Genomic DNA, 16,968 nt, shown 5'->3' with positions numbered 1-16,968 from the left:
CCTTCTACCTCCCAATTCAACTTTTCTTTCTCTCGTGTTCATGGGTTTTTGAAACCTACACAAAAGAATGGATAAACAAGTTGTTAAGGAAGGAAAAAAGTTGCAAAAAGTTGTAAAGCTGAGGTGTAAGTCTATAGGTGAAACCTCTCCCTGGCATCCCCGCTCTGGACTAGTCCTGCCTCTGGTTGGGGGCAGTGAAGCCTCCCAAATCCAGCAGCACCAGGCCTCACCCCTCGGGTTCATTACCTTGTCTGAATCCTGGAGCCTCCTGATTTCCCAGCTTCCCTGAGATCTGGGGTCTTGGCTTTGAACTCTGGAATGTGTAGCTGGGCATCCTCTCCAAGTTGCCTGTCTGCCTAACAGCCTGAGCTTGCCTGATCATCTGTCAAACTCCCCAGTCACCAAGCCCTGTGCGTCATAGACACACCTAGCTGACCTTGGAAAGACTCCCTGCTCCTGAAACTTCTCCCTGTGGCTGGAATCCTAGGGTCTGTTTGGCCTCTAATCCTAAATGTCTCTAACCCAGCCTCCCTGCAGCCAACTCAACCCTAGTTCCAACACATTCAACACACTTCAAAACTATCTGGTTTTCATTAAGACTTCTGTTATCTTTGGAGCAGCTGGGAGGCTCAGGGGTTGAGCATCTGCCTTTGGCTCAGGTAGTGATCCTGGGGTCCTGGGATTGAGTCCCGCAGCAGGCTACCTGGCTTCTGCCTGTGTCTCTGCCTCTCTCTCTCTCTCTCTCTCTCTCTGTGTGTCTCTCATGAATAAATAAAATCTCAAAAAAAAAAAAAAAAGACTTATGTTATCTTTGAGATGTACACGTGTCCTTATTTCCATAGATTACAGGGAAATTAATTATACTAAAAACAGTCATAAATTACATATTAGCAAATATGGCAATTAAAATCCTGTTCACATTTAAAATGAGAAGGAAGGGATCCCTGGGTGGCGCAGCGGTTTAGCGCCTGCCTTTGGCCCAGGGCGCAATCCTGGAGACCCAGGATTGAATCCCACATCGGGCTCCCGGTGCATGGAGCCTGCTTCTCCCTCTGCCTGTGTCTCTGCCTCTCTCTCTCTGTGTGTGACTATCATAAATAAATAAAATAAAAATAAAAAAAAATAAAAAATTTAAAAAAAAGTGAGAAGGAAAAAACACTATGATTTATTTATTTATTTATTTATTTATTAATTACCACAGAAGATATTGGCTGCTTTTGGGGGGTGGGGAGGGGGGCAATTTTGTCATTTTTGTCATTTCAAACACTTTGTGAGACCAAGTGGAAGAAGAATAAATATGTGTTGCTTTGCATTAAGAAACAGCATGTTCAGAAATAACATTTAAAAGCTCTTTGGGGCTCACTTTAAGGAAAAGCTTTTCAATAAATACTGCTTTAATCAAGCCTCTTTTTCTTGACTAAGCCTGTCACTACTCAGTTCAAAATACAGAGCAGTCAATAGCTAGCCTGCCCACTTACAATTATGATATACGAAATAAGGGAGCATAAACTACACATGCAGGACAGGAAGCCAGACTGTAAAATTCATCCCTGGAGACGTGGGTGCTGTTCCTTCTCTCCACCCCCGCTTCCCCACCCCATGCTGGGGCTGTTTTTATCTTAATAAGATTCCAATACAAGACCCTACTTTGAGGGCAGTAATTGGTTTAACATCTTACTCCAGGATTATCCCCATAAGAACCCTATAGTAGTTTGAGTTATTTAAATGCAAACAGCCTTAAAGATGTACTAAGCTCCTCAATCTTGATCCCATCAAAGCAACAGGCTTCTGTATCCTTAGATATTAAAGAACCCTGGCAAGGAGAAACCTGTGTTAGCCCACAGAGGGAGGAAAAAAGATTTGTAAAGTAAAAAGACTTGCTGGATCTAATTTATAATGGGGCAAACAGTTGCTGCCTTGTTTTTATATAATCTAGGAAAGGCACATAGCAGAAGAATGCAAGGGTGGAAAGTTTAAGATGATGGGAAAGATGGTGCACGGAGGGTTGGTCAGATCACGAGTCTAATTAATCTCAGATGCCAATAACCTGATGTGTGACTCTGGCCATCCAACGCTACATCTTGAAACTTCCGTTCCTCCATCTCTCAAATGACGAGCCTTAGGGCACTAAGGTCCCAGCCTCAAAGGATGGTCAGCTTCTTGGCTCCTCTGCTCCACTCTGAGTCTTCTCAGAACTGCCCCGGTCTCTTCCCCACCCCCTGTCTACACTGTCCCCAGTCGCCATGGTGGGGACCCAGCCAGTCGTGTGCATCCTGGACACCACTAGTCAGAGCTGAGGGCAACCCCTGCCGTAGGCTAGGCCAATGAGCCCCTTCCCCCGGGAATTAGGAATTGCGAATAAGGGATATGGAACAGGAGCTGTCATGGTTCCTTTCCCCCCCATCCGCCTCCCAGACAAAAGATGAAGCAAGCAGACAGAAAGGCAGGGACTGCAATAACAGGGATGGGGTTTCCTTTGGAGGTGATGAAAATGTTCTAGAATAGATCATGGTTGTACAATATTGGAAATATACTAAAAACCATCAAGTTGTACACTTTAAAAAAAAATGAATCTTATGGTGCATGAGTTGTATCTCAGTGTTTTTTTTTTAACTTTAAATTTAAAGGAAAAGCAGGGTCTGGATTTCTTGCTTTCCCACAACCCCCAAGCCCCATGCCTACTATCAAATTTTATGTCATGTAACAACGTTCTCTATTTGCTTAAACAGGCGGTTTTCAGTCACTTGCAAGCAAAGGAGTTCCAGTGAATGTAACCCTAATACCAATGTTATATATTAACAGCTAAGAAAGTTCAGAGAGTAAAAATCTCTCTTTCAATTCAAATTTTAAGCTGTAACAGAGGTTATGGCTTAAAAAAAAAAAAAAACAGAAAAAGAAACAAAAACAAGGAAGGATAACACCTTCCCCAACACTTGCCAGAGTGTACTCCTCAAAACATGTGTCTATCATACCTCAAAAGGGGAAAATGTGTACACAGTCAAATAAGCTGGAAAATGTAATCTACTATATGTGCCCTTCGTCAAACTGGATTATATGATAGCATATTTAACTTGTGATGAATTTAACATTGTTCAACAAAACATTTTCCCAGCTTATTTGGCCACACAGCCTTGTCCCTGATAGCTCACTTATTAATAAAAGAGGTATGGGGTTCCATGGAACACACTTTGGGAAGTGCTATCCTAACCCAATCATGGACACATTCCAGCTGTATCTATAGAAATCCTCTGGGTAAAAGGTGGAATTCAGATAACTATCAAGATGACTCTATCCTAGAAGGCTTATACTTTATATATAACTTTATAAATTATTTCCTCAGTATTCACTTAAGGAATTGAATAACTGGCTTTGCTTACCATGTCATTTAATTTAAAATAGATACAAATAATCTTTAACATATACATAAAAAGAAGAAAGCTAAGAAACATGATTTGGGACCCAGTTTCTTCTCTTTAGACTTAAATCAATAGCACTTACCTTGATGTGAAACTCTAGGTTTTCATCCATGGAATAGATGTGGTCAAAGATGTCATGTGCAATCCTTGGAATGATCCCCATGAGTTGAGGGTCATGTAGCTTCCCCTAGTGAGTGAAAAACACAAGTATAGGCAGCTAAAGAGTGCCAAGAGACATGGACAGAGAGGAGGGACCACACTGGATTTCCTAACAGAATTCCATGGAAAAGGGAGCGCCCCCCCCCCACACTGCCTGATCCTTGAAGGTCCACCTGATATGCCAACAGATCAAACGTTCATGGAAATAACTCAATGTGTTGTTTTTTTACTGAGCAGGAGAGAGCTTATTCTGTGAGGTTCTGGAGCTCTGAAATATTTGCTCCTGCTGCCACTCAGGTCAGCAAATCGGTATACGGGGGTGAGGATGTGGGTAGAAAGCAGGAGGGAAGGAAGGTCGGAGGAGGACTGGAATTATATGATGACTGTCACATACTAAATGTGGTCTCTGTTTTGAAATTTTTACAAACTGATCAGAATATATAAATCCAAATTAATCTGCTGTAATAAAACCACCTTGAGAGCTGACAGTTTCATTAATGTCATCATTGCTCAAAATTTTTAACAATCTTATTCTATAAACACCTCAGTATCACTTGACAAACCAATCAAGAAAAGCCATTTTACCAATTTCTTAAAAATTTCTACTTCCCAGCCTGTAACGTTACAAATAAATTTTTAGCTGTTTCTTTTGTTTTAAATTTTTTGCTATTTCTAATATTTAAATCCACTTGTAAGATAGTGTCTTGTTCTTTTATCCCCCTTTTTCCTACCAGAGGGGTCCAGCCCTCCCTTCCCCATGCAGCCAGCAATCCTCCTCCAATCCTAAGAGGGCTTGAGGGATAGTTCATCTAAGGGGTGAAGGGACAGATGAATTCTTCTGTGATTTGAACTATTTTACTAAATCCATTTTTAAAGAACCAGATTTGCCGTTTCTGAAGACTCTCAAAAAGATATGCCATAGTATCTGAAAGCAATTCCTAAAGCAGAGTTCTAGAGGTATTTAGAGTAGCAGTCTTAGCAAGGACTTCCAAGCTCTTCTCTGTTCCATGTTCAACTACCCATGAGGGCACACAGTCTATAGGTCTAAAGTAACCACGGGCAAGAGTATTCCCAGAGTCTCTGAGACCTTCAGAAAGTTATAAAACTCTAGGAAAAAGTGGAACTGGAAGAAAAGTATAAAACCCATTTACTCTTCAGTCAACAACCTTTACCAACACTATGACTCACATCCTTGTTCTAAACCCGCCTGACACCTGGAAGATCTGCTGTGTTTTCCTCAATGAGATCTTCTTTATCCTTCGGGGGTTCACCGTTAGTGCCTCTCTGACAGGTTGCCTTTCAAGCCATCATTTGAGTCACCAAAAGGAAGAAGCCATGTGGACTCTGGCACTAACCCCAGGCCACAAAGCACTTTACATTATGAACCCTCCTTTGCGCACCTGATCCCTGACCTTCCATTCTATTGAAAGCAAGTGAAAAGTTGAATTTGGAAACATCTGGCCTCTGGCAAAGCTCTCTTACCTGGGAAAATGGGGATTCCCCTGGGAGGCACTCGTGTGCTAAGAGCCCTAAATCATGTGATGTGTTTATATGGCTTATTGTTTGACTCTACAGTCCCTGAAGGCAAGATGGCCAGTGCACACGTATTTCTTCCCACTGCTTATGACTCTTAGTATATGTAGTGTCTCCTGCACAGAATTATTACAGAAGTTAAATTAAGCAGCATACATAAAGTACTTAGAAACAATAAATGTTGGCATTGTATTATTCAGCTCATATCAGGTTCTCATTAAGCAGATGTTAGTTGTTAGTTGTTTGACCTGAAGAGTCTGAAAATACATTTCTATCGCAGACCATGAATCCTAGGAAAACAGCCCCAAATGTTCTGAGAATCAGAATCTCTCCAATGTTGGTAACCTTTCTACTCAGAGGCCTTCGTAAACATCAAATATCAGGCCCCACAGGCTCAGGACTGTGCAAATTGCTGGCAGAAATGACAAGGACGGTGAAAACAGATCTCTGTCCTGTCAAATGTGATGTCCTTGGGCCAATCCACCTCAGAAGGTCTGAGGAGTGCCCCCCCCAGGACCCTTCAATAATCCATCATAATCCTTTAGCTTCTCCTCAGTGGCCCACAGACAAAGAAGAATGAGAGATAATCCAAAAATCATTTATAAAGGACTCAAAGCCATTTCCCTAGACACCTCCCCTTCCAATCGATTCCTAGCTTATACAAATATTGACATCCCTTTGTTTGCCTTTGTTAGGGTAAGAACCAAGGCAGAACCAGGGAGGAGTCTGGGATACTCCCTGTTTTGTTTCCCTGAAGCCCACACCCAAAAGTTACACGAGAGGGAAACACGTTTATCTGGAAGGAGGCATAACAATACCTCCCAATCCCACGATCACAGAAGTAATACTCAAATCTACCACAGGTTTAGGGGCTGGGATGCTTGATCCAGCTCATCAGCCCAAGAGTGATGAGAACTAAGCGTTTATGTTAGTAAACTGAGGCTGCCAAGACAACCTGTGTGTGTGTGCGTGGCGGGGTATACATGGTATATGGTGTGGGTGTGGGTGTGATATATGTAGTACGTGGGTGTGAGTAGTGTTGGGGGAGTGTTGATGTGTGTGGTGTGTGTGTATGAGACAGAGAGGTGTTCCATGAAGGTCTTCACTCTTGCAAATAAAATACACACACACACACACACACACACACACACACACGATAGTCACACCTCAGGCAATAAAAGGTGGCAAAAAAGCGGAGAGCTGCAGAAATTCAGAGAACAGAGGCGTCCCTTCCAGCCAGGGTGACATGGGAGGGCTCCCTGGAGGGACACCAAATCTTGAGAGATGAGGAAGACGAGGACGGGCAAGGGGGATGCAGCAGGGAAGCTGAGAGGAGAGTGACGTAGCAAAGGTACAGGAACTGAGAAGACTAACACCCTCCTAGAGAGATGGTCAGGTTTGGCCAGCAAAGCAATGTCCACTTCATCCCTTTTTTCTCCCCGAAAACAAAAAGAACATTTTAATACTTGGATCCTACATAATCCTCTTCAAAAACGTCTCCCACTTGTGGATGTGGCCTTCGCGGGGCATGTAGGAAAGAAGAAACCAGACCCAGGCCACCAGCCCCAGAACAAGAGTCCCTTTGTTCCAGCGCCAGGCGCCTCCTCAACCTCCCGAGCAGGACGGTTTCCTGAAGCACTTGAGATGGGGAAGCAGGCAGCCCAGCGGCTCACACGAGCACCAGTGCACTCGGACAGGCTCATTAAGAATCGCTTGGCAGGCGCAGCTCAGCAGTGGGGTGGCCTGTGCCCCTCCACGGGCTCCAGGTGTCCCTCTGGGCAGAAGGAGAAGCAGCGCGTCTCCATCCATCCAACTCGGTGCCAGAGAGGGCCACAAGCAAGGCACAGGGCCCAGAGAGGCCTCCCAGCCCCACAGGTGGAGCCAAGGCCCAGCCAGCCCTGTCTTCCCATGGAGCCAGCCAGCCCTGGGAACGCGGGCCGCACACGCCCGGGGTCGGGGGCACAACCAGGTCCTACCGAGTGTGCCAGCAACACCGCCGAGTGTTTCATACTTTTTACTGAAAATCCGCCTTAGATGCTCCATCTTCAGAAGCTAATCTTTCCAATTTTATGTAGGCTTATCTGTTTGTTCTCCTCAATAGAAGGTAATGGAATCACCACTAGATGTCGGACCCAAAATGAGGGGATTAAATTAAAAAAAACAGCTTTAAAATGTGACAGCTCTGTCCATTCAGGGAGTTAGCATCCCCTTCCAAAAGCCTTTGAAAGATCGCGATGTATAATTCCGAATACATAAAATCCTTTCAGATGTTGCAAGCCTGCAGGGTTTGGTTGGGGTTTTTTTGTTTTGTTTTGTTTTTAATTTAATTGCATTCCAACGTCCTGGATTTCTCGGTCTCCCACAGTCTCTACCACTTCAGCTTGGGGTCCTCCTTTCCTCTGTTTTCCTCTAAAACATTCCCCACCTTCTCTCCAACCTACAACCGCCCGAAAGAAAGAACCCACCTAAGCGCAAGTGTGCTGGGGGCACTAGGAAAGGGCTCCCCGCTGCCCCGCCCCATCCTCCCTGGGCAGGAGCTCCTGATCTTCAGAAGTCACAATGAAGAAAAGCAAATCCCTTACAGTCAGCCTTTTAAAACTGATGAGCAGAAAAGGGCTACAGGTGAGAGTCACCTGCACAAAAGCCAGTTCCCTTAGGTCCCCAGGAGTCCAGTCCCTCTGGGCCGAGAAGCACTGCGGGCCTTGTAGGGTTCATGCCGTGAGACACCCGGAGCCCCCGATGCTCTCGTTTAACAAAACGTCTGCGAGTTGAGTTTTAAAGAGCTAACAGACGTCTTTGCCATCTCCTCACACCCACGGATTCTCACCCCCACACACACAACACAAACTAAGATTTTACTCTGGAGACAGGTCTCTCCTTTGATGGTTTACAATGGAAATTTCTGACGTTTAGCAAATACCTTCTATCTCCCAAAGATGCATTAATCCCAAAGCTAAAAAGGTCACACTTGTGAACAGTCCCTACGATGTGGGGGGAATCTAAACATTGCAATTTTTTGTCGTTTTGTGTATTTGATAATTTTCCAAAAACCAAGAGACTGATGGACTCAGAGATGGACCCTCTCCCTCTCATGCCTATGAAGGAGCTTTGGCACCGCTACTGGAGTGGCTGGCATTTAGGAAATAAAGAACTGTGCCTGGAAGATTAGGGGCCTGGGGCCCGGTAAGAGGCCGGCACGGGGCCAGAGCGGCAGCAGGAGGATGGCCGTGCCTGCATTTCCAAGGTATACAGTAGGAGAGCACAAGATGCAGAGAAGAGGGCGGCCAAGGCTCGGGTGTCGGGGAACAGCCCTGCTCCATCCAGAACAGTGGAAAATAAGCCTCGTGCTTCCTTTAATCCATGCGATATCTGAGCCACTCTGCCCCCAAAAATGGGTGAAAGTGAGTCAACACAACAGAAATGAGATCCCCCAGAGTCCCACGCACACTTGAAATCGGTGTGAGCAGAACATCAGAGCCCCGAGGGTTTTAGCCTCGTGCCTTTGAAATCTCCTCTTCAATAGGAATGATTCATAAGCTAAACCGATTCTGCAGCCAACGTGTCTCTGTGACATTCCCAGGAGGGTACCGTAAATGAAAATCCTAAGCTTGAAGGATCAAGGATCCATCTTACCCTGCTGCTTGTAAGCTGAATTCCCCAAACTTCCTCCGCGCAGTTTCTTGTAATAACCACTCTTCTACCTCTCCTCACCCGTCGGGGGCCCAGCCTTTAGAAGAATTATCCAGCTCTAAAGGGGAGTCCGTGGCAGAAACCAGGAGAAGGGGAGGTAAAGGGGGCCAATTCAGCCCGCAGATGTGCCTTGTCCGGGGGACAGCCTGGGCCCACAGCCTCCGTGGCCCACAGCCTGAGCTGGGGTCACAGCTTCACAGGTGTGCACGCAGGAGGCCAGGGCGGACCGCACGGCCACGGCCACCACGAAGGGTTCAACTCAACCGATACCTCATCGATTCCCGCCCACGTGACACCCGCTGTTCCACACACTAGAAATGTGAGTGAACAGGTAGGTGAACAAGACAATGAAGATCTCTGCTCTCGTGAAGCTTACACTTTATGGTACGGTGAGATTGCACCCAGTTGTAAGATCTTCAGAATTTTCAACCAAATTTACAGACTTAAAATTATGGGAAATCATCCCATTTTAAGCACTGCCTGCAATTTTAATAAGACACATAATAATAATAAATTCAAAAACTTTTAAAAAACACATGGTGCAGGCCAAACCAAAACACGTGTCTGGGCTGAGTTTGGTCCACAAGTCACCTTCTTCAAGCCTGACCTAGAGTTTTTTATTTCTTCTGAGCAATCTCACCTCCCCAGAGTGGCCCTCCTCCGCATACATGATCCTCACCACAGGCTTTCTCAGGGAGATTAGGGCTGCGGTCCCTAAGGATGCTTAAGCTGCTGCTGAGCCTACGGAGGAGTCTTGGAATAGAGTTTACTATCACCATTCTGAGCGAGCTACCAACAGAGGATTTTTTTAAAATTCTCAACTCCTGAGATGTTATTACTCCCCGTTATTTTGAAGGTCCACAGAGACAGAATGAATTGGTCAAACGCGACCCGCCCCTCAACCAGCTCTCCGGCCATCGGGGCCGTCGGGGCCATCTGCCCTGGATGTGTGTGGCCCCACCAGTGCCTCACTGCGTGCTGCAGTCTTACCTCCATGGTGTGTGTCTTTCCTGAGGACGTCTGTCCATACGCAAAAATCGTCCCATTATAACCCTCAAGGACATCTGCAAGCAAGAAAAAGAAATTAAAATTAACTCATTACTTTGATCATATGCTAGTGTGGCTCCATGTTTTAAAATTACATTTTCCAAATGGCCCATCTCATTTTTTTCACACAAATGATGTATTTCAGCTCCATTTGCATTTTAAGTAGAATGGCGAGATAAAAGCAGAAATGAAGGCCTCCACTGTTCCACAAATAAGGAGAAATGTACTCACATTCCCACAGAATAGATTAATGAAGAAAGAGGCAGACACTCTCTCTCTACCAGTAACATTAAGACAGACATGGAGCAATACACTTTTTTAGGAGAAAGATACTCGAGTTTTCTTCTCTAAATCGATCTCCTGGGATCGGTGGGAGGAAGAAAAACCTTATCAGTGTCCTGAGTCTCTGGAGTGAGGTATAGAAGAGAATTTCCCCCCCCCAGGATGTGATGGGGTCAGCCCTCGGGAAGGGTTCTCAGGCCAGCAGCGTGGGGCCCTTGGGCACAGCTGGGGAGCTGGGGGGCAGGCCAGGCCCCGCTCTGCACACCCAGCCAGCCTGACGCAGGGGTCACAAGTCTGTGTCCTCAGTGACTGCGCTAGCAGGGCGGCCAGGCCCCAGCGCATCGGGGGTTTCCTTTGCTCACAACGAGCTCGCTGTACCCAGCCCCACATGCCAGGAATAGGGGGGGCGGGGGGGGCATGCAGACAGACGCTGCTTTGCACTGAAGATCACCTGTGGGAACTCCCTCAAGGCGGCAGACGTGATTAAAGTATATTCAGCACCCGTTTCCCTCAATCCTCCTTCACCCGCATCAACATCACCGAAAGGGAAATAGTACATAATCAATGTCCTTGACCCAACATCTCTACATAAGGGGAGGAAGTCCCGCTCCTGAGAGGACAGTGGGGGTGGCCGGGGGAACCCCTACTGGGGCGTCCTCTTCAGAGCCACCGTCCCCTTCAGCATCAAGCCAGGCCACCAGCTCCATCGAGTTCAGGCCCCGATCAGGCTGGTTTGTGGGTTTGGTCTCTCTGAATTTTATGCCAGTCAATGTTTGCTGTTTTGTTAGCTTTTCTTAAATTTTTTTTTTCAATATACATTTTCTTGATCTGAGGCTATTGAGCTGAGGAATGGAAACAGGGGTCAGAAAAGAGATTCCGATTTTCCTTCAGGAAGCAAAAAAAAAAAAAGAGAGAGAGGGAAATTAAGCAGCAGCATTTTTTTTAATCTTAGCAGCCCTCCGGAGTTTGTGTCAAGCTATATTGAGAGAGGAGGGAGGGAGAGAATGTTCACACATATCAAACTTCTGGTAATGGTTTCCTTGGGAACAGGAGAAGCAAAACCTTGACTACAATGTAAGGGGTGGAGGTTCAAGCTTCAGTTTTCACGAAAATGCCAACCTGTTCGGAGAACAGATTCCGAGTGGAGAGCGTCTGAGTGACCGTGAGTGCAGTGGGCTTTGAGGGACCCAAGGGTACTTTTAAAATCGATATTCGTGGCATAAACAACTCCAGACAGTTGGAATGCCAGCCACAATCCAGCACTAAAGCTTCTCTTTGTTAGAAATGAAACATCTGCCCCTGCCCGGGAAGGGCTTCCTTACCTTCAGCGCCTGTGTGGGAGGCGTCCTGGGACCTGCTGGCCCAGGCATCAGACCAGGGGTAGGGAGGCCAAGGCCAAGGATCTAGCTCCCGCCGCCCCTAACAGGCCGCTGGCCACCCCGCGAGGGCACGTGCATGCAGGAGGTGGCTCTGAGCAACGCCTCAGCTCAGCGCCAGAGCCCCACCGACAAGAGAAAACCCAGCACATGCTCCCTCCTCTGCCAAGAAGCAGCGGGGCCAGGGCACTGGAATTAAGCTCCCCTGGACGGGGTCTACGCTTCTGAATCCAGCCCTCCTAAGGAGAATGCACGGTCCCAACCCCTGGTTAGCTGCTGCTCCCCGCACGCCTGCAGGGTAAGGCCTGGGACACACACAGGAAAGCAAGAGCTCGAGGGAGCACCACTTGTTCTGGAGCAGGGAGCTAAGGATCACATGAGACTCGGGGAATCCTTGACTGTCTGGTGCTGCTATTTCAACATGGAGCCCAATTTTTTTTTTTTTTTTAAGAAAAGAAAGCACATAAAACCCCACCAGAACAACCTCTCCTTGGCCACTAAGGACCTATTTACAATCACGTTACAATCAGTTCCTTGCTAGAGAACCTATCTCTAGTGTTCAAGGTTGAACAGAGCTGAGGTCCTCAATCAACTCAATTGTGAATTAAATGGTAATTTAAAAAGGAAAGAAAAAGCCCTTCGAACTCCGTGTTCTCTATTTTCTTCCAAACTCCATGTTTTGGGGGTCAGTTTGTTTACCTAGCCCGTGTTTGATTCTCAGGGAAGGGGAGAGGCAGGAGGGGAGTGAGCGTACACAGGGCATTCGGGTTGGCCGCTGGGAAAGCAGGGTGGGGGAGCGCCACGCTGAGCCACACAACCACCCCCACTCAACCCTCACAGAAACAGCCCACAGAAAGGCACTTTCATCATGCTGAATGACAGTTCCTGGGCCCGAGGAAAGCATTTGTTTCAGAGCCTCTCCCGTAACAGAATGACTATTTCTATGCGCCAGCCGCAGGGCCAGGAACCAGCTCAGCCAGACAGAACCTTGCTTTGTGATGGGCTCTGGCGCGATGTGATCTCAGCTCACGCCACGCAGCCGTTGGCACCCACAAACACAGCACACATCCATCCAGCAGCCAAGCAAACCCAGAGAGAGATTCCACTGCAGGTGGGAAGAGCCTTCTCACCTCCAGACAGGAAGGTGAAGAAGAGTGGGATGCTAGAAAACTTTCTTCGACTCTTGCTATAGACTTCGGAAGCCAGTTTTCCTACCTAGGTTTGGCTAGTTCTGAGACCAGATCTTGGCGAGAGCAGAAGAGTTAGCTCCACTGTTGGGTAAGAATCTGGGGAAGATGTAATCACAGAAGTTCCTGAGAAGGCTGTCACGGCCTCCTACCAACTCCCCCAGGTAAAATGATGGCCTGTCAGTGGCAACAGTAGCTGACAAGTCATCCCTGCCTTGGAATCCTAAGGCTCTGGGGGGCCAACCAAACTACTCAAGGAGGCCACATGCCCAGGGGCAGCCCTGCTGAATGCTCGTGGCAAACCAGAATGGCGGGCCCGGCTGCATCTCCAGAATGGAAGTGCATCTCACGGTTGGACGGCAGGCAGGGCCACCCCAAGGCCACGGGACCATGGTCTCTATTCTCCCCCCTCTCCCCACTTCCATTCCAATCCCTCTGTTTGCAGTGCTTGGGTAATAGTCCATATGGCCTGATAGGAAAGTAACAACTCATAAATCATTCCTAAGTGCTCATGATGAGCCCACCAGGAAAGTGGGGGCAGGATGGTGCAGAAACATTCAGGAAGACAAGCAAGCTCGGGCTCGAGTCCCCTAACTGACCTGACCAAGTTACCTGACCTCAAATTCCTCTTTAATACAACGGGAACAATCATGCTCACACCTCATAAAACTGTGGAGACTTAAAATACAATAACACATGAAAAGAGCACAGAGGGGGCCTGAGAGATAGCAGTAGCCAAATAAATATATTTCTTCTTAAGAGTCACATATAATATAATAAAATAGACCTTATAGTATCCTGAGCTTAAAACTTCTCAGTGAGTCCACATCCATTTCCACCAAACTCTAATCCAAACTCTCCTTTTAGGTCCCGGCCCCGAGGCACCTTGCAACAACTCTACATTGCCCAAACACGCCATAAAATCTGTGCCCTTATGCTTTTGCTGCTCCTTGTGCTTGTGCGGCCCTGCTATACTGTACAGTCGTCAGGACCCGGCCTTTCCAAGAACCCTTAATTCTCCAATCCTCGCCCCCCCACTCACCAAAATCAGTCCCAAATGATTTTCTTCTGGGGTCTCACAGCATTTTGCACACAGCCATCTTAGAGCATGTACTACCCATGAGTATGATAACTACGGATGCACCTGTTTCTTCCCCTGTACGTGGAGCTTCTTGGTTTTGTGTATCTTGCTGATTCTCAGTCCCTAGCAGTGCTTACAGCACATGGCAAATGCTTAATATCCTTGCATACAGAAAGGAATAAAAGGAACAACCAAATGAATGAAGCTGAAAGAAATGAGATCTAGAAAACAAGAAACCACCTCTTCTAGGCCTGTACAGTCAGTCTACATCTAGTTAATTTGAAAGGCAAATGCCCAGAGTGACTTCTGTAGACCGGGAAATAGTTACCCACACGGCAACAATAGCAAGCAGTAACCATGGTTTTTAATTCCTACGGCGTCCAAAGAAACCTTCCTATTTACCATGCTGATAGTCACAAATCTTATAAGCTCTTCTGGAAGAAACGGAGAATTCTATATACCCTTTCAGGCAACACTTTGCAAAACACACACCAGACAAAGATGGGAGTGTGGGAGATACCAGAATTCTACAAGCGAACGTTTGAAATATGTTTTTTTAAAACCCACTGAAGTTGGAGGGAATGAAAAAAACCAAAAAAGAATAAAGCCATCCAGTTAAAAGGAGTCTTCCTGAATATCAAAAACGTTAAAGGTTCAGAGAGCCTTGAAAGGAAAGCTCACCGGTCCACTACATTGTCATGAAGCGTGGGGACTGTGGTGACCTTCAGATGTTATCGGATTGAATTCCTGGCCTCTAGAAAAAGAGGTCTCTACAGCACCACCTTCCTTTACTGATTTAAATAGGGCTTGTCATGACAAAACCTAGAAACTGTTCCAAGAGCTCTTTCTTATATATCTGTGCTTTACTTTGCTGATACAGCAATAACACAGCCACTTCCCCTCACAGTAGCTTCAGTGGATATTTAAAAAAAAAAAAAAGTTAAATTAGGCCTTCATCATTCCCTAATAATTTCCTTTCAAGGGAAAAGAAGGTACTCTATTGTTAGGAAATGCATATGCTCGTGGTACAATTATAGTGCGTGAAAAATATATGTTTATCTTATCACGTCAGAGCCTAACATTACTGTAAATGGCTTTCTTGGTGGCTCATCATATATTGGACCTCAGGTTATCCAGTTAGGTCACATCTTTGCAAGAACTTTCCAAGGATTACCTATTTCTGACATTCCATAGTACTGAAAAACCCGAACACTGGAAGAGACTCCACTCCTCTAGTAATGAAGACTGAAAGATTATGATTATTTGTTAATCATGGGATTTTTTAAAATAGAGTGCATCTATCTCTAATTACAACATCAACTTAGAGATGTATTTAAATGGACCTCATGCTTAGCACAGCACGTGGTAAATACTATTTGGTTCTGATAATGGAAGGGGAGAGAAAAAGAAGGAAATTATGGCTCATGTGTGATTAATCTTACTTTAATAAAAATAAGGAAGAGTCTGATAATGGTGAAGGCTGACTAGGAGCAAACTAGAACTACACACACCAGAGAGAGAGAGAGAGAGAGAGAGAGAGAGAGAGAGAGAGAACATCTTTAGACAGGAAGAGATACAAAAGAATAGAAGCAGAGAGAAGACCAATATTACCACCAGACACAGGCTCACAGTATTAATTCAAGAAGAGCCCAAATTCAGGCATGTTTTTTTCTCTTCTGTTTTCTGTAATAATCTCACCGTGAAGACCTTCAAAATTAATTGATATCTGCAACAGGAGTGTGCATAACCACACACCTCAGCAAGGAACATTACATACTGACTCAACCTCCCACACAGGTGTCCAGGGTCAGAACTAATCTAACAGATGCACTCGGGGCTGGCGTTCATGCATTTCAAATAGTCAGGTTAGTCAGCTCGGCTTCCGAAAACAAGAACATCTTGCATCACAAGGTGCTTTTTTGCATTCTGCTTTTGCTTTTTGCTCTTTAAATCCAGAGCTGCCTATAAAAGACGGCAACATCAGGATATTTGAAAGCACAGCCACCAAAGCATTCGGAGTTGAAGGTAAAGATTTGAAGATGAAAAGCACAGTAGCAGGAGACGCCCCTCAGCTCTGTCCAGATGGCGAGCTCCCCCAGGGCAAGCTCCAGCCTGCCCCTGATTTGAAAGGGCAAGGTAGAGAGCAGCCTGTAAATTGCTTCATCAGCCTGCTGTTACTTTGACACAGATCCTGCAGGGTCAAGGTAAGTCCCGGAGAAAAGGGCTGATCTCTGAGACAAGTTTAGGCTTCGGGCTATCTATTTGGAGGAACAAATGTTAGTATCTGAGTGGAAAGGTTGAAAGTGGGTTAGACGAAAGTATATTTAAGGAATGCTGAGTAGCAAGACCAGCTGAATAACCAACAAGGTAATGTAATTTTATGATGCTGTAGAAAATTCCTTGATGCACAAGAATTTTCCACAGGTAAGGCCTCTCCCTGAAGGGACAGATGTACAAAATAAATCAGCCAAAAATATGCAACCGAGCATCAGAAATATATATTTTCGTCTCCTTCAAAGTAAAAAGGAGGCCTCATACCTACAGGAGTATTTTAAAACCATTACAGAAATAGTGTGACCATAGCTTGTAAGCTTCTAGGTGGCGGAATCACTCTGCCAAAAAGGTGGCAAAAGAAATAAAGAAATTTCCCTGGCAAGGAGGTACAGAGAGGTTCAAGAACTCGCCTGACATCATAGCAAACCAGGGCCAGAGCTCGGGCCATAATTCAGTGTTTCCAATTAACGGGCCTCTGCTTAGAGTCAAGGCACATTGATTCCTAGGCTGCAAATATCACTTAATGTTTTCAATTACTCTGAAAGGCCCAGGAGGAAATAAAGAAATAGCACTTACCTTTGACAATTTGCTTTGCACACGCATTGTAAACCTGCTCTTGGGTCGTGCTGGGAGGCAGCACTCTATCGAAGACATATGGCTTCCCTTGCTAAAAAAGACGAAAGGAAAGGGCGGAGAAAACACATTAGAAGTTGAGGAATTAAAAGCACTAATAGTAGTTAGACCACAGGCACTAAATCACAAGCCCTATCCTTAAAGGCAGCTCCGTACCAAGACTGGGGAATTACCACACGTACGATGGGCTTTTGTGTGTTGCATGTTGAGAATTTGAGAAATAACTTTTTCTTTTTTACTTGAAACACTTTTTCTGATGAAAAGTAGGCGGACACTTCATTCATTCACTT

At 45.8% G+C, this 16,968-nt stretch overlaps 1 protein-coding gene across 1 annotated transcript in view; it reads right to left on the bottom strand.

Moving 5' to 3' along the window:
* Nucleotides 1-16,968, bottom strand: part of KIF5C (kinesin family member 5C) — a 151,060-nt gene that overhangs the window by 82,575 nt on the left and 51,517 nt on the right. Inside the window, exons 2-4 of the mRNA XM_026008011.2 lie at nt 16,622-16,712; nt 9,789-9,862; nt 3,499-3,603 (exon numbers count right to left, since the gene is read on the bottom strand). Coding sequence (XP_025863796.1) covers nt 3,499-3,603; nt 9,789-9,862; nt 16,622-16,712 — 270 coding nt within the window. The remainder of the gene's footprint in view (nt 1-3,498; nt 3,604-9,788; nt 9,863-16,621; nt 16,713-16,968) is intronic.

This window comes from Vulpes vulpes, chromosome 5, assembly GCF_048418805.1.
Source record: "Vulpes vulpes isolate BD-2025 chromosome 5, VulVul3, whole genome shotgun sequence".
Taxonomy (NCBI): domain Eukaryota; kingdom Metazoa; phylum Chordata; class Mammalia; order Carnivora; family Canidae; genus Vulpes; species Vulpes vulpes.
This window is presented reverse-complemented; position numbering and strand designations above follow the sequence as displayed.